Consider the following 22,676-nt stretch of genomic DNA (forward strand, 5'->3'; position numbering starts at 1 on the left):
TGTTAGGCTAAAGATTAATTCTGCTATTATCTTTATCTTAAGTATGGTTAAGAGAAGTGTGGCTAAATCTCATACTTAAAATGATGGCCAAGCTGACAAGGAGTGGGTTTTAATGACTTCCAATGTGTTAACTTAGCTAAACTGGAACTCCGTTTCCCAGAATTCCCTTCTCTCTATGGTCCTAGGCTAACATCAGCCACAAGAGAAATTTACACAAGATTAAGAAGGCAGAAATGAAAACAGTAACCATTTATATGCTCTGAAGGTCAGTGCAGGGCCAGACACAGCAGCACTCACGCTTGACATAGCTGATGTGCTGGCATGTCTCATGGAGCTCCTTCAGCTCCCGCTGGACCACTTGCTTCAGCTGCTCTGAATTCTGGTCCAGATGCGTGGGCAACTCTCCAATGAAGGGCACCAGCTTATCCTCCAGGTCACCCATCTTAGAAGACAGAAGGCAGTGAGAGACACAAGTTCCAGTTTGTCCTCACAGGTTCTAATTTGTTTTACTCCCCCATGTCACATTCATCTTTCCCTCCTGACTGCTGGCCCTGAGGATTTCAGCCTCTTAATACCAGACTCTGAAGCAGCAACTATACACAGAATGCTTAACCAGCTTCCACAATTGTGTAAGTATAATCCCTTAGTAAAAGCTTTATTCTGTATCACTTAACAGAATTCTGCTTCCCTGACTGAACTCTGATGTGATAAATTAAATTGCAATGTTCTTACTTCTAAAAGGTAATTGAACATGAGATTGTATTTCTAATTTAAGTCACTATTATGTAAACCTGACCAAGGTGAAGTTAATTCCTTTGAATAAAAAAATACCAAGCATTACTTTAAGAAAGATGACAATATCTTTCCTTAAAGGGACGCAGGACAAACAGAATTAGAAGAACTTCTCAGCTCTCATCTGTAATCCTGACATTTTGGGAGGCCAAGGCATGCAGATTGCTTGAGCCCCAGGAGTTTGATACTAGCCTGGGGAACATGGCAAAACTCTGTCTCTACAAAAAAATACAAAAATTAGCCAGGTGTGGTGGCGCACGCCTGTAGTCCCAGCTACTTGAAGGACTGAGGTGGGAGAAGCACTTGAACATGGGAGGTCTAGGCTGCAGTGAGCCATTTTCCCGCCACTGCAGTCGAGCTTAGGCAACGGAGCAAGACCTTGTCTCAAGAAAAAAAAAGAGCTTCTCCTGACTCTGCTTCTAGCTCATCAAACTATTATCTATCATTTCTAAGGGGCAAAAATATAAGCATTATGATTTAGAAAAGACAACAGAAGAATACTATATTCCAGCATATACAATGACATTATGAAAATTATCTTCAAGCTGTAAATCCCTGACTTAAGACTTGCCTTTATATTTGGGTTCAGTAAAATCAATGCAGTCTCAAGAGAGAGATTCCATTAGCATGTTTAAAGCAGTAATCACTTCAAGTATATTTGTACTCAGTCTCAAGAATGAATGTATTAAAATGAAGAAACTGGTAAGCATGGAGAAAAGGCAAGCCCAAAGAACATGAATTTAGTTGTATCACGACTGTGGGGTAAGAGAAATATATCCTGATCAACAACTGTGAATTTTCTCATCATTTTGGTTTGATTCCTTGCTTCTCTGATACCATTACTACATCTATTATTACAAAAGTATATTATATAAACCTACTAATGAAAACCCAACAACCATCCAACCAGGTGTGTATTATCTTTGTTTTACAGATAAGGAGACACGCCCAATGTAATACACCTTGTAAAAGGCTGAGCGTGGGATAAACCCCAGGAATGTCCTGTCTACAAAGTTTGTGCTCTTAAACATTATGTAACACCACAAATATGTCCATTCCCACTGAGGACATCTATGTCACTAAACAACTCTCCTCTTCTGTACTCTGCTCTAATTCCCTGCTTACCAAGCCGCCTGCAGATAATTCAGCTTCACAGTGGCCCTCTTACACTTAATACAAGCATTCTAGTAAAACAGAAAGACCTCATGTTGTAAATGTAATACTTTTTCTTGGTATAAAAAGGAAGAAATCCATGATGTAAAATACAGAAATTTAAAAAATGAAAACCATGTAATTCAGGAATCCTGAGATGCACTTAAAACTGGCAAATTTACTTCTTCCAAGCTTTAATTAAATGGAATAATAACAGCAGCATCAGCAGCTAGCACTTCTACTAGGTGTCAGGTACTGTTCTAAAGGCACTATATGTGTTCATTTAGTTAAATAAAACAACAACGAATAAGGTAGACACTTTTATTCCATTTTACATATAAAGAAATTGAGGTATAAGGAAGTTAAGTGGCTTCCCAAGGTCACATCTAATAAATGCTAGAGCTAGGATTTGAACCCAAGGACTTGAGCTTCAAAGCTTGTGCTCTTAACCAAGAAATTACACTGCCTCTACATCTGAATTGTGGTATACAAAGGGCAATTACCCCTATTTCCCCTGCACAAATACAGCCTGAGGGCTGAGATAGAGGAGGCGGACAGGGAGTGGCTGAGCCTGTATTTTAATTTTAGAGGCACTTCTCCCTAAGATACTCCCCTACACCCCAAGAAGCTACTTTGGGAGGGCTTTCACTACCGCTTGCCAGAATTTATTACAAGCTGGTAATAAAAGAAAACACTTACCTAAATTATCTAAAAATATCGTGTTAAATTCTTTTCCAAACTTCCTAGTTCTTTCACTCTCACAAGAACAAAAACGTTACAGCAAACTCATGCCAGAAATTACAATAGGTGTTTGTTCTTTATTTATTAATTATTATTATTGTTATTATTATTATTTTCTGAGATGGGAGTCTCACTGTCACCCAGGCTGGAGTGCAGTGGCACGATCTCGGCTCACTGCAGCCTCCGGCTCACCGCAGTCTCTGCCTCCCAGGTTCAAGCAGTTCTCCTGCCTCAGCCTCCCAAGTAGCTGGGACTACAGGTGCCCACCACCACGCCTGCTAATTTTTGTATTTTTAGTAGAGATGGAGTTTCGCCATGTTGGCCGGACTGGTCTCAAACCCCTGACCTCAAGTGATCCGCCAGTCTCAGCCTCCTGAAGTGCTGGGATTACAGGTGTGAGCCACCGTGCCCAACCAGATGTTTGTTCTCTAAATCATTACATTTGATTTAATTTAATACTTTAGTAGTAGAGCTTTATTCTACGACCTTCAGTTTAGTTATATTTAGTAAATCTAACAAAATCCAGTAATTATTTCCTAATATAAGCTAATAATCATATCCATTTAAATTAATTTTTTGAAGTACATTGAAATTTTATGATAACTTTAACTTATGATCATGAATATAAAGAGGAACCTCTCTCCAATATACTTCAGATGTTCACCAAAAAATGACCAGAATTTAAACAGCAAATACTGTATCTACATAGCATCACCTCATATTCTTAAAGTACTCCAATATTTCCAGGGAATCTTAATTGTATACATTTACTAAACATCCAATGAGTTGCTATTATGTGCACAGCACTGTGCTAAAGTATTGTAGGAAGAGGAATGTATTTTATTGACATATTTTTGCTGTTTTTAATCCAGCAAGGCAAGCAATTCTGCAAGTGCAGGTATCACTGTTTGCTTGATACAGGAGTCAGTAATAGTGTTCTTGGTCTCAAGGAGTTTGCAGCATTATGTGTGTGACAGGCTTAAGAAAATCACAGTACAGAGGCTGGGCGCGGTGGCTCATGCCTGTAATCCCAGCACTTTGGGAGGCCGAGGTGGGCAGATCACGAGGTCAGCAGATCCAGACCATCCTGGCTAACACAGTGAAACACCGTCTCTACTAAAAATACAAAAAATTTTAGCTGGGTGTGGTGGCGGGCACCTGTAGTCCCAGCTACTTGGGGGGCTGAGCCAGGAGAATGGTGTGAACCCAGGAGGTGGAGCTTGCAGTGAGCCAAGATCGCATCACTGCACTCCAGCCTCGGTGGCAGAGTGAGACTCCACCTCAAAAAAAAAAAGCAAATCACAGTACAGTTTGACACTACTGTCAGAAAGTACATACGAAGCAGAATTAGCAACTGATAAATACTCAATTCTGGCAGAAAGGGGAGTAGAGTCTCCTCACTGACCATACTCTTACCTCTCCTTGTTTTTCTCCCATCCTGGAGAGGAAGGTAGAAGGCAAAGGTGGAAGTGATCAACCAACCTGGTTCCAACCTTTTCTGTTCAGACTTTCTTCCTTAGGATGTTCTTTGGGCACTGGTAGTTAACAATTCACTAGTAAGCCAATTCCACTGGTTTAAACAGTGGCTACTAGTAAATACTTTATTTCCTTCTAGTTCTTGGTATTTAGGCAATACAGAAAGAATCTAGAGTGGCCAGAAGGATCAATGGCATGATTTAGTAGTGCTATTCATTTAATAAATAATTTCTGTAGAAAAAAGTACCCAAGACAGTTTATAGGTAAGTAGGTACCAAAATGAGATGTACCAGTAAGAGCCATAAGAAAGAAAGGTTAGTGATTTGATCCAAGATAAACTAGCTTATCCATAGCTTTTTGCTTTCTATTCCTATAGTTGCTTTTCTTTTCTTTTGTTTTTTCTTTTTTTTTGGAGACGGAGTCTCACTCTGTTGCCCAGGCTGGAGTGCAGTGGTGCGATCTTGGCTCACTGCAACCTCCACCTCCAGGGTTCAAGCGATTCTCCTGCCTCAGCCTCCCGAGTAGCTGGGACTACAGGTGCACGCCGCCATGCCCAGCTAATTTTTTGTATTGGTAGAGACAGGGTTTCACCATTGTTGCCCAGGCTGGTCTCGAACTCCTGAACTCAGGCAATCCACCTGCCTCAGCCTCCCAAAGTGCCAGGATTATAGGCGTGAGCCACCGCACCCAGCCAATTAGTTGCTTTTCATTACTAAAAGCAGGCTGGACACTATCTTTACAAAGCAATAATATCCTTCCTTAAGTAACTGAAGAGGCAGTAATAGAAAGTTAAATCTAACCCAGAACAGAGCAGTAGCTAAATAATCTTTCCCTTTAGTTCAACTACATTCATCACTGATTAAAATCACAAAGACCAATCACCATTAAAGGACAATGATATACCAATCCTAATATTTGCTAAATCCTTCTCCTTGCCCCTTTTTATCATCCTATTCTTCTGCCCTAAATCTAGAGAAACTCTACTTTCTAGTCTACTAAGTGATTGTTTTATGGTTACCATGGACATCTGTAACCACACCCCCAATACATACCACCACAGTGAAAAATGTGTGGGATTTCATTATGAAATGTGAACCTTTTCTTAACTGGTGTTAAATAAGAAATTATTCTGATGTTTGTTAAAACTATAAGGAAAACTTTACTCAAGACTATTGTAATAGGGGTATTACCATAGGGAAGAGAGACAGGCTCAACTCTGAATATTGCAAAGATGGCTAGGGATTTACAGACAAGGAGCAGAGTGAGAGGGTCACTAGATGGAAAAGTACTAAAGGAGACATCAAGGGTAAGGGGGTTCTTGCAAATGACAGGCCAAGGACTCAGACATCAAAGGTAGGGGGTGAAGAACTCAATCAGCTATCAGGGGTGGTTAGATATCAAGGGTGGTATCTCACCAAACTGACTTAGCAAGATTCTTTGCTAATTCGGAGTTGTGAAGGCCCAGTAAGGGCAGGAAGGAAATAGAGGGCCAAAGTCAAGGCCTAGTTGAGAACAGGACTCTGAGCAGCCTAACTAAAGTTTGTCAAGAGTCTTTGTCACTAGCACTGGCATCTCCCCTTTACCAAACCTTTCTCTCATATGCCAAATAAAATGTATATAAATACTGTATTAAAAGTGCTTTCAGGCTGGGTGTGGTGGCTCATCCCGTAATTTCAGCAATTTGGGAGGCAGAGATAGGGTGGCTCGCTTGAGCCCAAGAGTTCGAAACCAGCCTGGGCAACATGTCGAAACTCCCATTTCTACGAAAAAATACAAAAATTAGCCAGGCATGGTGGCGAGCACCTATAGTCCCAGCTACTCAGGAGGCTGAGGCGGATGGATTGATTGAACCCGGAAGGCCAAGACTGCAGTGAGCTGTGATCACGCTACTGCACTCTAGCCTGAACAAACCCTATCTCAAAAAACAAAACAAAACAAAACAAAAAAACATGAGAAAGCAGCCCACTGAATTTAAAAACCAGAGTGTTTCTAAAGCATGCAGGCACACAGAAAATATTTAATACAAATCTCATCAAGTTGACTCTCCACCTAAATCCTCCAAGAGCTTCTACGGCCTCCAGGACTGGTTCTTGCTATGGCATGTAAGGCCCTGCCTAATCTCAAGCCAGGCCCTCTCACTAAATGCTGCCCTCTTCAGGGCGATGCTCTCCTCTTCTCCACTTCACACTCAGGGCCTTTGTGCAAATGCATCTTCCACCCAGAATGCCCTCTTCTTCCCACCAACTCAACTTTCCACAGAGCCACTTGGTGAAGGAGTGCTTATCTTTCAAGCCTCGTTTCAAAGGCTTTCTTGAGCACCTGGCCCGCCTCTCCTTCCTTCTTTACTCTGTGTTCTAATCAGCTGGATGACAAGGAACTGCAACTTTCTACTATACTTGTTTGTCTCTATGTCTGTCTCCCACTTCAGCCTCTGAGTCACTCCAGAGCAGGGAACAGGTTTCATTTGTCTTTGTATCCTTATCATCCTCAATTGTGATGAAGCGAATAGAAAAGGAAATAAAAGCAAACCCTCTTTTCAAATTGTGAAAGCAGCACTGCTGATCCCAAAAGGAAAGGTAGTCTTGTTAAACCTGTTACCATATACTTTACAGGTAGTTCACTATAATTTGGTACTGTGGCTCAGCTTCTAATTTGTTTACCACCTGGATTAACCTGATATAGTGGTCAAAACAGTATTAAATAACACTTTCTCAGGAGAAAGATTCAGCCTATAACTAAAGGCAATGTCTTAGTCTCTTTTCTGTTGCTATAACAGAATACAGCAGACTGAGTAATTTATAATGAACAGAAATTTATTTAGCTCATATTCTGTAGGCTGGGAAGTCCAATATCAAGGGGCTGGCATCTCGTGACGGCCTTCAGCCTGCATCATCCCATGGTGGAAAGGCAAAAGGGCAGAAGGGTAAGCAAGTGTGCAGAAGAGAAAAGCGCTATGGGCAGGGCTTGCTTTATAAAAACCCACTATCGAGATAACTAACCTGCTACTGAGAAAACATTAAGCCATTCATGAGGGTTCTGACCTTATGACCCAATCATCTCTTATTAGGCCCCATCTCCCACCTCCCACCACTGTTGCATTGGGTATTAAGTTTCCAACACACAAACTTTTGGGAGGCACATTCACACTACAGCAGGCACCATATGGTAAACTCCTTTTTCGGTTGCCATCTCCCTTCCCACTTTATTGTTAACCACATAAATTTGAGGGAAGGGAAGGGAAGAACATGAAATTCCTCTTTTACCCCTTTCTTATATCTCACACCTATAACAACCACATGCATGTACCTTATTACTTACAGAAAATTCCCTGATATTTTCTACTGTTGTCATCACCTACAAAAGGACTGACTTATCATTTTTTCCATCCTACTTTCTAAAATATAGCCATCAACTATAATTGTCTTTTCATTTTCATCATAATATGAGGTTAATTACAATGTAATCATCATCATCACATAAATCAGTGTTTTCCAAAACCTAGCTGGTGGGTGTCTGTGTAAGAATTCCCTAAGGGTTTGGAGAAATTCCTAGACCCCACCCTAGAAAAACTGAGCAAGAACAAAAAATGGGAGAGAGCAGGAGTTAGGAAATGCAAATTTGAAACAATCTCCTCAGGTGGTTCATAAACTCACTGTATTTGAGAATAAATAAATAAAATAGACCTTGGCTTATTGAATTGTTGAGTACCAAAAAATATGCCAAACACTATGCTAGGTAATAAAGGATATACAGAAATAATGTTGAAAGTGGTCCATGGCCTCAAAATATTTTCAATTTAGCTAGAAAGCAGAAGTTTATAAGCAGAAGAATTAGAGAACAATGCTAAACTCTGTGGCATAGAATGGCCTCTAAACTACAGTCCAAGGTATTTTTAGCTTCAAAATGTGTAAGTATGCACTCCCATAGGAATGCTAATAAATTACATATGAATTACTTTATAAATAGATTATGCATATTAAAAAGTATAGTATAAAAAATTTTGGAAATATATTGAATTCTGATGGTACAAACTTTTCAGTGATTAGCAAAATATTATGAATGTTATACAATACAAATGAATGTTTCTTGAGTTTGTAAATGTTGGCTTAACAATTTGTGATAAAGAACTGAAGGACTGATTATAAGTCCAGTTGATGTTGCTACTTAATTTCAATGACTGTCATGGCTAATGAGAGCATCTCACACAAATGGAAGTAGTGGACAACTGCTTGCACTTATTTAATTACGATGCTTATATTTCGATCTATTCACCAATTATGCAAAAGTTCTGTTAGATTTCCACTTTGCCTGAGCCATTCTTGAAAATTAATCATTCTAACAATTGTAACAAATGATTTCAAAAATCTAGTAAATTTTCAAATGAAAGATTTATAAACAGAAAATTATGTACATTTTAAAGTAAACAGATATGAGAATTTCAGAAATGATACATGGTTTAGGAACATAAATATGGAAATTTACATAAGTATGGGACATAAATATGGAAATCCCATAAGTATGTAAACTTCTGAAGACCCATTTACAAAAAACTTATTCCAGAATTTCTACAGTGCAGTAGGCATGATATTATAAGGGGTATTCCAAAATAGTACCTATTTTTTAAATGAATTACTGAACTATAAGAGAGTAAGAGAGACCTCCAAGGGCAAAACAAAAACAAGTAAACAAACATAAAAAAACAAATCAACAAACAACAGCTAAAAGTTACCACAAAAGCGTTAGTTACCCTGGAGTCAAATACTAAGCCTTGGACTCACTACAGGGTTAGAGAGCTGAACCTACAACTCCCAGGAATCCCTACAGGAGACTAAAGTGCCCCAGGTCAGTAGGGGTTCCCAGCAGAAGCAAACCCAATCCCTTTCTGAAGGAAGCTTCTCAATTTAGGCCCCCAAGTTTCACACAAATAACAATCAGGCAAAGAGGAGTTCACCATCAAACACCACCACATTCAATAAGAAACAACCATAGTGAATGACACCATCAAATACCAGCACATTCAATAAGAAACAACCATAGTGAATGACACCATCAAATACCAGCACATTCAATAAGAAACAACCATAGTGAATGACACCATCAAATACCAGCACATTCAATAAGAAACAACCATAGTGAATGAGAATTAGCAGATATCAACAATAAATCTAACCTCCTAGGGACTTCAGATAATGGAATTACCAGAAACAGGATGCAAACTACTATATATTAAATGTTCAAGGAAATGAAGATGAAATCATAAAATAAGCAAAGTCCAAGAATCTACTTAAAAAGGCAGACAAGCTTAAGAGAAAAATCTTAAAACTTTTAGAAATTAAAAATATGATAAATGAAATTAAAAATTCAACAGATGGGGAAAAAGAAGAGTGGAGCATGGATCCAATGCCCTGATTTTTAGGGGACTGCCAGAGGGACTGGTTTTAGATGCTGATAGAACCCAGCTTACAGTAGATGTCACTACAAAAAAAATCAATGAAACACATAGGAATACAGCAAGAGAGGATAAGAGGGACAAAAACCTACAAGACAGAAAATAGTTAACAAAATGGCAATAGTAAGTTCTTCCCTATCACTAATTGCACCAAATGAAGACGGATTAAACACCGTAATCAAAAGACAGAGTTGTTGAATGGATTAAAAATATAAGATCCAACTATATGTTGTGTACAAGAGATTCACTTTAGATTTAAGGACACCCACAGGCTAAAAATTAAAGGATGAAATAACCAAAAGAGAGCAGAGGTAGCCAAACTTATATCAGATAAAACAGACCTTATGTCAAAAACTGTCACAAGAGACAAAGAAGAATATTACGTAATGATAAAAGGATCAATTCATGAGGAAGCTATAACAATTATAAATACATATGTACCCAACATCAGAGCAGAAGCAAACATGACAGAACTGAAGGCAGGAATAGACGGCAACACAACAATAAAAGATTTCAATACCCTACATTCAATAATGATAGAGTATCTAGAGAGAAGATCAACAAGGAAACAGAGGACCTGAAGAACACTATAGAACAAATTGACCTAATGGACACATAGACATACAGAGCATTCCACCCAATAGCAGCACAATATAAATTCTTCTCAAGCACACACAGAACATTCTCCAGGACAGATAACAAAAACACAACAGCAAAACTTATGGGATGCAGCAAAAGCAGTACTAAGAGGGAAGTTTATCGTGACTTCATTAAAAAACACCTACGTTAAAGAATAAGAGGCTGGGTGTGGTGGCTCTTGCCTGTAATCCCAGCACTTTGGGAGGCCAAGGTGGGCAGATCACTTGAGGTTGGGAGTTTTAGACCAGCCTGGCCAACATGGTGAAACCCCGTCTCTTCTAAAAATACAAAAATTAGCCAGGTACGGTGGCAGGCACCTGTAATCCCAGCTACTCAGGAGGCTGAGGCAGAGAATCACTTGAACCCAGGAAGCAGAGGCTGCAGTGAGCTGAGATTGCACCACAGCTCTCCAGCCTGGGGACAAAGCAAGACTCTATCTCAAACAAAAAAAAAAAGAGAAAGACCTCAAATAAATAATCTAACTCAACACCTCAAGGACTAGAGAAAGAAGAGCAAACTAAGCCAAAATTTAGCAGAAGAAAGGAAATAAAAAAGATTAGAGCAGAAATAACACATTAGTGAATACAAAAACAACAGAAAAAAATCAACGTAAGACTTGGTTTTTTGAAATGATCAACAAATTTGACAAACCTTCGACTAAGAAAAAAAGATAGGACTCAAATAAATAAAATCAGAAATGAAAGAGGAAATATTACAACTGATGCCACAGAAATAAAAAGGATATAAGATACTACCATGAATAATCATACTCCAACAAATCAGATAACACAGAAGAAATGTATAAATTCCTAGAAACATATAACTTACCGTGATAGTTAATTTTATATGTCAACTTGACTGGGCTGAGGAATGCTCAGATAGCTGGCAAAGTATTATTTTGGGGTATATCCAAGAGAGTTTTTCCAGAAGAGGTTAGCATTTTGATCAGCAACTGAACAAAGCATATACCTTCATCAATGTGGGCAAGCATCATTCAATCCATTGAGAGAGCCCGATTGGAATATAAAGAAAAAAAAACGGAAAATTTATTTCTCTCTTCTTCAGCTGGGATATCCATCTTATCCTGCTTGCAGGCATTAGAGCTACTGGTTCTTGGGCTTTCAGACACAGACTGAATTATATCACTGGTTTTCCTGGTTCTCCCACTTTCAGATGAAATACCGTGAGACTTCATGGCCTCCATAATCACACGGACCAGTTCCCATAATAAATCTTCTCATATATCTATATATAGCCTATTGGATTTGTTTCTCTGGAGAACCCTAATAAACCTACAAAAACTAAGTTATGAAAAAATAGAACATCTAAACAAAGCTATAACTAGTAAGGAGATTGAATCAGGAATCAAAAACCTTCCAACAACGATAAGCCAAAGACCAGATGGCTTCACTAGTGAATTATACTAAACATTTAAAGAAGAATTAAAACCAACCCTTTTCAAACTCTCCCCCAAAAAGAAGAGAAGAGAATACTTCTTAACTCATTTTATAAAGCCAGCATTACCATGATACAAAAACCAGAAAAAGTCACTACAGGAAAAGAAAACTACAAGTCAATATCCCTAATGCATATCAATATAAAAATTCTCAGGAAAAAAAAAAAAAACCTAGCAATTCAAATTCAACGGCACATTAGAAGGATCACATACCATGCCCAAGAGGGAATTGTCCCTAGGATACAACGATGGCTCAACACACAAAAATCAATGTGATATACACCACATTCATAGAAGGAAAATTAAAATTGCCTGATCATCTCAATAGATGCAGAAAAAGCATTGACACAATTCAATACTCTTTCATGATTAAAAACACCACTCAACAAAATAAGAATGGAAAAAAAATTACATCAACATAAAAAAGACCATATATAAAAAGTCCACAACTAATATAACACTCAGTGGTAGAAAACAAAGGTTTCCCTTTAAGACCAAGAACAAGACAAGGATGCCCATTCTTGCCACTTCTATTTAACATAGTATTAGAAGTCCTAGGCAGAGCAGTTAGACAAGAAAAAAACAAATAAATAAAAGGTATTCAAATCAGAAAGAAGTAAAATTATCACTGTTTGTAGATGAGATTAACTTATATGCAGAAAACCCTAAGGATTCCAAACACCAAAAAAAGAACTGCTAGAAATAATAAATAAATTCAACAGTTTCAGGCTACAAAATCAATGTACAAAAGTCAGTTACATTTCTACGCACTAACAAAGAACTATCCTAATGGCATTTTTTACAGAAACAAAAAAAATTATAAAATTCATATGGAACCAAAAAGGACCCTGAATGGCCTAAACAATCTTCAGAAAGAACAAAGTTAGAAGCCTCACACTTACTGGCTTCAAAACATATTACAAAGCTATGGTAATCAAAATAGTATAGTAGTAGCTTAAAGACAGAGATATACACTAAGAACAGAATAGAGAGCTCAGAAATGAACCCACGCATACACAGTCAAATGATTTTCAACATGATGCCAAAAATTCACAATGGGTAAAGGACAGTCTTTTCAACAAATGGTGCTGGGAAAATGGATATATATATGCAAAAGAATGACACTGGACCCTCATTTTATATCACACACAAAAACTATCTCAAAAGGGATTAAAGATTTAAATTTAAGACCTGAATTATAAAACCCCTAGAAGAAAACATAGGAGAAGGGCTTCATGATATTGGTCTTGACAAAGATTTCTTGTATATGATATCAAAAGCACAGCCAACAAAAGCAAAAATAGACAATCAGGACTAAATCAAACTAAAAAGCTTCTGCACATCAAAGAAAACAACAGTGAAAAAGCACACTACAGTATGAGCAAAACTATACGCAAACTTGATTTAAAAAAACTTGATTTTTAAATGTGCAAAGGAGTTGAATAGACATTTCTCTAAAGAAGACATACAAATGGCCAACAGGTATATAAAAAGATGGTGAACATCACAAATCATCTGGGAAATGCAAATCAAAACCACAGTAAGATATTTACTTTACAACTGTTAGGATAGTTATAATTTTAAAAACCATAAAACAAAAATAAAACAAAAATAGAAAATAAACATTGGTGAGGATGTAGAGAAATTGCAACCCTTGTGCACTGTTGGTGGAAATGTAAAATGCTGCAGCTGCTATGAAAAACAATATGAAATCTCCTCAAAAAATTAAAAACAGACTTAGCATTTGACCCAGTAGAACTCCCATATGACCCAACAATAGAACTAACATACAATCCATTTCTGGGTATTTATCCAAAAAACTAAAATCAGGATCTCGAAGAGATCTTTGCACTCCCATATTTACTGAGGTATTATTTATAAGAGCCAAGAAGTAGAAGCAACCCAAATGTCCATCAGCAGATAAATGGATAAATAAAACAAGGTACATAATACAATGGAATATTATTCAGCTATAAAAAAGAAGGAAATCCTGACATATGCTACAACATGGATGAACCTTAAGAGCACTGTGCTAAAATGAAATAAGCCAGTTACAGAGGATAAATGCTACATGATCCCATTTTTGTGAGGTATCAAAAGTAATCAAACTCATCAAAGCAGAAAATAAGAATGGTGGTTGCCAGGGTCTGGAAAGAAAGGGAAATAGGGAGTTGCTGTTCAATATGTACACAATTCAGTCACACAAGATGAAAAATTTCTAGAGATGTGCTGTACAATATTGTGCCTATGGATGAAATTGGAGGTCATTATGTTAAGTGAAATAAGCCAAGTACAGAGAGACAAATATGTTCTCACTCATATGTGGGAGCTAAAAAAGCAATCTCATGAAGATAGAGAGTAGATTGGTGGTTAACAAAGGCTAGAAAGGGTTAGTAGGAAGGGGAGGATGAAGAGAGATTGATTAATGAGTATAAACATACACTTAGAAGGAAAAAGACCTCGTGTTCAATAGATCACTCAGGTGACTATAGTTAACATTAATCGATTGTACATTTCAAAATGGCTAGAATAATTTTAATGTTGCTAGTATAATGAAAAGATCAATATGTAAAGTGACAGATATCCCAATTGCCTTAATTTGATTATATGAATGTATCAAATTAACACATATACCCCCAAAATATGCACTAATAGATCTAATACATATCATAAAATTAAATAAAAAATAAGACGTGAAAAAATAAAAAAATAAAATTGCCACCTTACCACCACTAAAATCTACTCCCTCCCCACCAAAAATACTGTACTGTACACTTAAAAATTTGTTAAAAGGGTGTATCTGATGTGTGCTTTTTACCACAATGAAAAAAAATTCAACAGATAGGTTAACAGGGTTATATACAGCTGAAGAAAGATCTAAACATATATGGTAACTATAGTATAGGTTATACTACAGATTGGAGTACAGAGAAACAGTGAAATAGGAGGAAAAAAATGAATGACAGGTTAAACATGAAGGATAGAATGATAAATTTTAGCACATCTAACCAGAGTGCCAGAAATACTATGCAGAACAGAGGTAAGGTAACATTCAAAGACATAATGGCTGGTACATTTCCATAACTGATGAGACATATGAATCCCCACAAGATAGAGACAGACAGAAAGGATCACACACCAAATAGCAGATGACTCCTGAATAGAAACAATGTAAATCAATAGACAATGGAATACTACCTTCTGAGTGGTGAAAGAAATCAAACTATCAACCTAGAGTTACAGACTAAGCAAAGCTATCCTTTAATAATTAGGGCAAACTATGTCTTCAGATCTAAAAAAGTTCATGACTAACAACCCTTCACCAAAAGAACTTCCACAGATATTCATCAGGAAAAGAGAAAATGACACCCAAAGGAAACAATGAGATGGAAGAAGAAAAATAATAATAACAACAATAATAACAACTTTAAAATCATGTGTCTAATTCTATATGACCTGGATTTTTATTAAAAGAAAAGACGTAATAATAGCATGTAGGTCAGAAGTGAAGTGACAGACATTAAATACATTTCTTCTTCCAATGTATTGCCCTGCACACCCACTTTAGAGACCATTGATGTGGACTATATACATCCACCACTGTTCAGCTACAACAAACAACAATATTAGCTGCAATCATTTCAGAAGTCCTGTTAAAACAATGAGACAAGCCATAAAGGATTTGTAAATTTGATATGAAGGGACAAGTGCAAGGCACTCCACAAAGGAAACAGTAAAGGTTCAGAAGTAGGGATAGGGATGGCATACCCTGTTCTTCTTCTAATAAAGTATCTTATACCATTTCATACGCTCTTCTAAAATCTTTTTTTTTTTTTTTTTAACAGGGTTCACACTCTGTCACCTGGGCTGGAGTGCAGCGGTGTGATGTTGGCTCACTGCAGCCTTTATCTCCTGGGCTCAAGCAACCCTACCTCAGACTCTGTAGTAGCTGTGAATGACTACAGGCACACACAACCATGCCCAGCTTATTTTTGTATTTTTAGTGGAGACAGGGTTTCTCCATGTTGCCCATGCTGGTCTCGAATTCCTGGATTCAAGCAATCCTCCCACCTCGGCCCCACAAACTGCTGGGATTAGAGGTGTGAGCCACTCTTCTAAAATCTTTAAGACACAAACAAAACAAAAGAAAACAAAAAAACACTTTCTAAAAGTAACAGCATGAGTACAGTAACAGTGGAAGGTGTCAGATTTTCATTATTAACCTTGAAGGATAGAATTATTAACCTTGGGTAGGTCACTAAATTTTCTCTCTGAAGGCTTCATTCAGCCTCTCAGGTTGTAATACGTAATGTCTACCCTCACCAATGTCACCAATATATTTTGATGATAAATGAAAAAATTCAAAGGGGGTGTTACAGCACTGATTTCTTATACACTAGTACTAGTCACTGTGCTGGGCACTGGCAATACAGACTAAGGGAGACAAAGTCAGGCAATTAGATGCTATGTGATAGGTACTGTGACATGTGAAGGATGCACAGAAAATCCAAGGGTAGTGACAAAGGTATGCTTTCCTCTTGCTTCTTCATGCCATTAACAATGATTCTCACAAGACAAACTACTGATGGCAACCTTAGTTACAATAGGTAATCACTATAATCACCGCCATGAATTTCAGTATGTCACAAGACTCAACATCGAGTCTTTTTTTATTAAAGACTTTTTAATCGAACCGAATTCAATTTTAAAACATCCCAAGAAGTAGTCAAAAGAGTTTTCTTCATACTGATCAAAATTTCATAACAGAAAGCTAGGCTGAGCATTTTTGACCCATTAATAATTAGCATAATCAAGAGTTTTTCCCAAATACTAAAAATTTTTTTGTTTCATTAAAAAACATGTAAGAGTAATGATAATATATTATCTATATCCATGGTGGAATTATCCAAATAAAATCTAACAAAAGAAAAAAAGAGAAATCTTTTTTACTCTTTTTCTGGACTTACTGTTTATAATCTAAAATCAAACACATTTTGCATAGATTCTATTATCTGCAACACATATTTTTTTACTTTACTACAAAGTGTTTATTGCCTTAAAAGTTAATCATTGGTTGTCCTGTGGTATTTAGCCCGTTGAGGCCTATTAACAAGGCACACACAAATCTTTCATCAAAGAAAATACTCCTGAAAAAGTACACATAGACTGTTCTTAGAGAAAAGCAATTCTTTCTCATTCTACTATATATAGTAGTAGTATATAAGAGATCAGTGCTATAATATTCCTCTTTTGGGATTTTTAATTTATCCTGAATATATATTAGCGACACTGAGAAGGGTAGATATTATATATTCCCAAGGAGACAAAATCCAAATATGTTATATGGATGACCAAAGAAATGTTTATATTAACTGCAAACGACAATGAAATATCAAGATGGTGTTTTAAATTACTGTATTTATGATTTTGATTTCCAAGGAAAATAAAATGTTTTTAGTTAGTGTCCTTGATATACCAAAGGACTTAGAACGCTTTAATAGTCATATGAATATAAAAGTTTCGTAACTATTTTTAAAAATACGTCATGTAATTGAAAATGACTACAAACAAAAATACATTTTGGCTGCCATACTGGCATTAATATATTAGGTAACAAGCAGGTTTGTTACTTTATTTCATCGATGAGAAGTAAAAATGGATGATGCCATTTACTACCAACTAGAGAATAAAGAGAGTCACCAATGGTGATTTAGTAGCCATCAGTGGTGGCCTCTTTGATAAAAACCTATAACACCTATAAACCAATTTAGCCCTATTTACACAATGTCTTCTACTATACATTACTTGTTCAGGATTATTATCTCTTCTGTAAGCTCCTTGCAGGGAGAGACCTTATCTTAAACACTACTTCTATATCCCCTTCCCAACCCTTTACCTAAAAAATGAACACGCTGAGTGCATACTTATTGATTAATTGACAGGTGTCGTATAACAGATATTTTCCACAGTAATTAGGAGAAAATAAGGATGTGGGTAAAGTAAGCTAAATGGAGATATCATTATGTACAACACAATAAGGCACAAGACCATAAAAGTGACTTTGAAATAACATGTTCAGAAACAGCAAATCAGTTTATACAGCATAATCATTTTCAGAAGGTACTCACAACAAAATTTATCATACTATTATTGCTTAGCTTTAAAATCCTTTTTTGTGTGTCCTTACATGAGAAGCTGCATTTTGTACTATTCCTTAATGCATATTTCTATAATTATAGCTCATGTCTTTATGAAGTACCTTATTCATACAAGTATGAGAAAAGCTATACTATTCAAAATCTAAAAGAAAATAAAAACAACGTATTTTTCCACTCCTCCTGGGTTAACACATACAGTAATTTGCTAATAAAAACAAAGGTTATCATCTGTCATAATTTCATTCACACTCTTGAATGACAGGCATTTTTTTAGTGTTCCTGTTAGAAAAATTCTTTGCCAACTCGGCTTCGAAACCAACTTAAACCAAAATATCCATCTTTTTCTCTAAACTTGTTCAATCTCTCAATCAAAATCATGTATCAATTATATTTTCTAAAATCGTTATGATGCAAATGAAGTTCTAATTTATGATAGCAGCAGCCTTACACTATCTTTCCTATTTTAAATGCACGGCGCTAGAGAAGACAAAAGCATACTCTGAAACATCTTCACAGGTCATCTAACAATGGTCTCTTACTAGAATTTCTTTTCTCTTTGTATAATTATATTAAATTTCTGTGCTTCCCTCCTAAGATGAAATCATCTGTTTATATGCCCTCCAACAACTCATAAGTGAGCTTGTATCCTTTCTCTCATGCCTTTTGTCTAAGAACACCAAAGCGCTTCGTTATTTTATTTCACCAACCCCATGAAGTCAGTGGTACATCAAAAGCTGGACGGCTGATGAGATAACTAGACAGAGAGCTCTGGACAGCTGACCAAAACTTAGTACCCCTCTAGGTCCTTAAAATTAGTCGGAAAATCAGCCAAGCCCTATTTACAGGTCTTGAGTGTTTTAAACAAAAACAAAAACAAGAAAACCTTCCCACAAAGGAACTTACACACACACACACACACAACTGTACTTTTCAGAAGATGGAAATACAAGGGATCTCGTTCTTTTCGTTTTTCAAGAGTTTAAAAGCCAGGCACATCTGCATCTTGATAACAGCTCCAGAGGGCAATCTGATCAGACACAGAAAATCCCTCCTTCAAAGATGTGCACCTTGTGACACTCCAAGAAGGGGAAGAGATATTTAAAGTAAAACTTGCCCTGCATCATTATCACTGACTTAAGGAAGAGATTAAAAAGCCCTTGGCTTCATGTGGCTTTTCAACATTTTGCTGTAACCCCAGGGCCATAGATGCTGTTCGTGAAATTCTTCTACTCATCCCTACTAAGAGTGTCACAGCAGTATAAACTCATACACAAACACGCACACATCTCCACTTCCATTCCCATCCTTCTCCCTTTGGTGCCCATGACCCAAAACGTGGACACAGTGTTACAAAAAGCAAAGTCATGGGGCAATGCGGGGGGAGGAGGGGAGGGTGCAAAGGATTGAAAGATCCAGAAAAGCAAGAGTGTGAGAGGTAGCCGGCTCGTCTGCTATTGTAAAGCAAGCATTCATTCGGGTGGGGGCACAGAATGCAGAGGTAGAAATAAAGCAATCCTGACTGCCCACTCTGCCATCCTATTCTGCCTCTCTACCCTCCATCACCCCATCCGCCCCTGGAGGACCACCTCCGAGCGAGAGGGCGCCACTTACGGTTCCCCACCCTCACCCTTGAGGAGAAACAAGCGAAATGGGGTTGGAATGAAGAATAGGGCTGAGCTGGGTGAGGGTCATGCCGGGCTCCAGGTGAAGACCCTGCCGCGGGTGGCCGCGCCGAGGCACGGGGGACGGCCCAAGCGCGGGTGAAGTGGGGATCAGAGGAGGGTCTCGCCCCCACTGCTCCCGAGGGAGGCTCCGGTTACTCACATTTTCCGTGTCCCGCTCGTTCACCGTCGGCAATGGCGTCCGGGCCGACATTTTGTGCGGGCAGCGGGGTCTGGCAGGGGTCTCGCCGGCCGGGCTGGGGTGCGGGCCCCGGGGGCGACAGAAAGGGGTGCGGACGCGAGCACAAGGCCGGTGCGAGCGGCTCCCGCAGGCCGCGGGGCGGTGCAACAAGCGGCCCCGGCGGGGGAAAGAGGGAAGAGGACGCGGAGGAAGAGGAGGGGGAGCCGCTTCCCGCGGCGGCGCCGCCGGGGTATGCGGCCAGTAACGAGGCAGGGCTTCGGGCGAGGCGGTTGCCCGGCGCTGGCGGGGCGGCGAGGCTGGCAGGATGCGGCGCCGAGGGGTGGGAGGCGTGGAAGGGGAGCCGGGAGGCGGCGGCGAGCCCCGCTAGGTTCTCCGGACCATGGGTGAAGGTGAACCCGGTGCCTCAAATCACTGCCTGGCTCGTCCTGGCGAGCGCCTGGGCGTCAGGAACCGCGGCCCTGACAGCGTCGCCCGCGCCGCGCCCCGTTCTCCGCCTCAGGTGTGCGGCACCGCCCGACCCAGCCGCATCCACGCGCCCGGGGCCAGCGGCGGCGGCGCCCGAGCCCCCGGCGCGAATGTCTCGGCTCGGTCGGCGCGGTCACAGCCACCGCCGCCGCCGCGCCTCAGTCAGGAGGAGCGGCCCGAGCCGGCTGCGCGCGGAGCAGCGGGCGCGGCACGCAGCGCCCAGAGGCACTTGGCGGCCGCCGCCGGGTGGGCGGGCGCCAGCCGAGGGGGCCTCTCCATTCATTCCCTCATTAGGGATGCGGGGCCGCCTCCTCCTCCTCCTCCTCGTCTTTCTCCTCCTCCTCCTCCCGCGCTCTCTTGCCCGCCTGTCCCTGTGTTTATTTTTGTTTCGTGCCCCTCCCGCAGGGTTTACGGTTGTCTAAGAGCCTCTGGTGGTTTTATTTTTATTCGTGTTTGGTTTTTGCCGGGTTGAGGGTGAGAGAGAGCTGATGTGAATAAGTGGCTTTTTTTTTTCTTTTTCTTTCTTTCTTTCTTTTTTTTGTCCGTTTCATTGGAGAAGAATTGGATTCAATCCTGCCCTGGATCCTACCCCTCCTTTTCTCCTACCTCGGGACTTTTACCATTCTTAAATTCTACTCCTCCTGCCCCGTTTCCACGCTTTCTCAATCCCTGTCCTAGCCTGAGCCCTCTATCAGTCCCCTTCTCTAGGGAGCCGTTAGGTTCAGGGTCACCCTCAGAGTTTGGCAAAGAGCACAAAAGCCCCTAGAAGCGCCAGCAGCCTAGGGGGGCGGCTGGAGACTCAGTACAAGTGGGTCTCAGCCCCCGACAGCGCGGCCTCTTCGGCAATGGGGCCGGCGGAACACGTCTCGCTCTGGGCGCCCTGCAGCACCCTCGGAGTGGATGAGACCCGCGAGTCACAACATCTACACTGGCTGATCGTCACTTCCTGGGACACAAGGAAGTGTCACTTAGGCGAGCCTGTTTAGGGAGGATGGAGAGCAGTGTCTGATTTGGGCCCTGTCCTCCCTCTTCCAGGTGGCCGCCTCACACTTCCACCCACCTGCGTCAAGACATCCTGCAGGCACCCGCGTCTGTAGTGCATCGTCCGGGACCCAGTCGCCTTTTATAAGCAAGGCTGCATTTTTTTTTTTTGTAATCTCATTTGGGAGCTTACATTTTGCACATTCAGCCTCTAGAACGAAAACCTTATCATCTCTCTATTCTTCTTTGCAACATTTCTTTTTCACTTCCTTTCATGGATGGGCAGAAAGACAAAAGGAATGAAAGATAGGAGCGGATACATTGATTTTCTGAGCTGCTTCAGTATGCCTCCAATGGAATTCTTATAATGGTGGGAAATTTCTCGTCTCTCCTGAATTTCCTCCATTTGAAAGAAGAATCCCTGCACCAGATGGTTTTTATCCTGATTCATTAAAGGTTGTTTCTGAAAAGTTAACACTTGACCCTTAAAGCATGGGTCCAAAAGACCTAAAAATAGCAAACATAAAAATCCTTTGAGGAAAGAAGCAATTCTCACCCAGTCTATATTCACTTCTAGAACACCATCTATGTACGTATTTCGTTAGCATTTTCTCTGTAACCACTTCCCAATTTCACAAAGCAAATGAAAAAAAAAAAAAAACAAGATCCCTTTGGTGGTCATACCACTTCTCAAACAGAATTTAGGCAGCGGAACTGCAACGCTGCCTCCTGAACTGTGATGTGTTATTGAGAATGTCAAGCATTTACATGCCCTCTGCAGAAAATCCTGAATCACCAAGATGTATTGAAGTTGCAAGGGCATAATCCTGTATTTTTCTGGTTATTTTCTGGTTAACTATTGCGACGGCTGCCTGTAGGGGCTGCCACCACAGTGTCAGCGGCACCACTGACTGCTGCAGCCACACAAGGGTACCTAGTGTTGCAATAGTACCTGAGTTAACCTAGCAATAAACAAGTATCTGTGAAAAGGTGTTCAGCCCCATTGGACTATGAATCATTCCTTCAGCTGGTAGTTTGGATTTTGCTCTTTAAAGTATACTCACATATTTTTCTATGTTTATAATCGTGGTGACCCTGACAGGCATATTTATTTCCATTTTACAAAATTCCACTAAGTTAACTTGTTCAAGATCACATATGCACCAGACTAATAAGATACAGAAGAACATAACTGAAATATGTGGTGCTGTTCAATCTTGCACCAGTCACAAAAACCATAGGTTCACCCCATAAGATATAATGGCTACTTCGAGACAGAGCTCAAAGGTGAGCCCCAGATTCTGGCACAGTGGCTTCCACAGATTTTAAAGTGTCTGTTAAAAGCCATGGACAAATCCCTTAGCTATATTTGCTACACAATGCTCACTATTTCACATATTGAAATTTACGGAATATCATATAATAATAGGAAGGGATATTTATTGTTTAAGTCAATCCCCAAAGAACATTTCTAACAGTGAAACTACATTCAAAGAGAGTCATT

The 22,676-nt window shown here is 39.6% G+C and overlaps 1 protein-coding gene across 8 annotated transcripts in view; it reads right to left on the reverse strand.

Annotated features, from left to right (window-relative positions):
• The window catches only part of MARK1 (microtubule affinity regulating kinase 1), a 136,584-nt gene extending 116,144 nt beyond the window's left edge, over positions 1–20,440 (reverse strand). For all 8 annotated transcript variants that reach the window (XR_008509775.2, XM_054520125.2, XM_054520119.2 and 5 more), the window contains exon 1: positions 19,688–20,440. Coding sequence is in view for 7 of the 8 variants with exons in the window: in XM_054520125.2 (XP_054376100.1) it covers positions 19,688–19,738 (51 nt within the window). In the remaining variant the exon portion in view is untranslated. The remainder of the gene's footprint in view (positions 1–19,687) is intronic.
• Positions 20,441–22,676: the final 2,236 nt, after the last annotated feature.

The sequence above is a fragment of the Pongo abelii genome, chromosome 1 (assembly GCF_028885655.2).
Source record: "Pongo abelii isolate AG06213 chromosome 1, NHGRI_mPonAbe1-v2.0_pri, whole genome shotgun sequence".
Lineage (NCBI taxonomy): Eukaryota > Metazoa > Chordata > Mammalia > Primates > Hominidae > Pongo > Pongo abelii.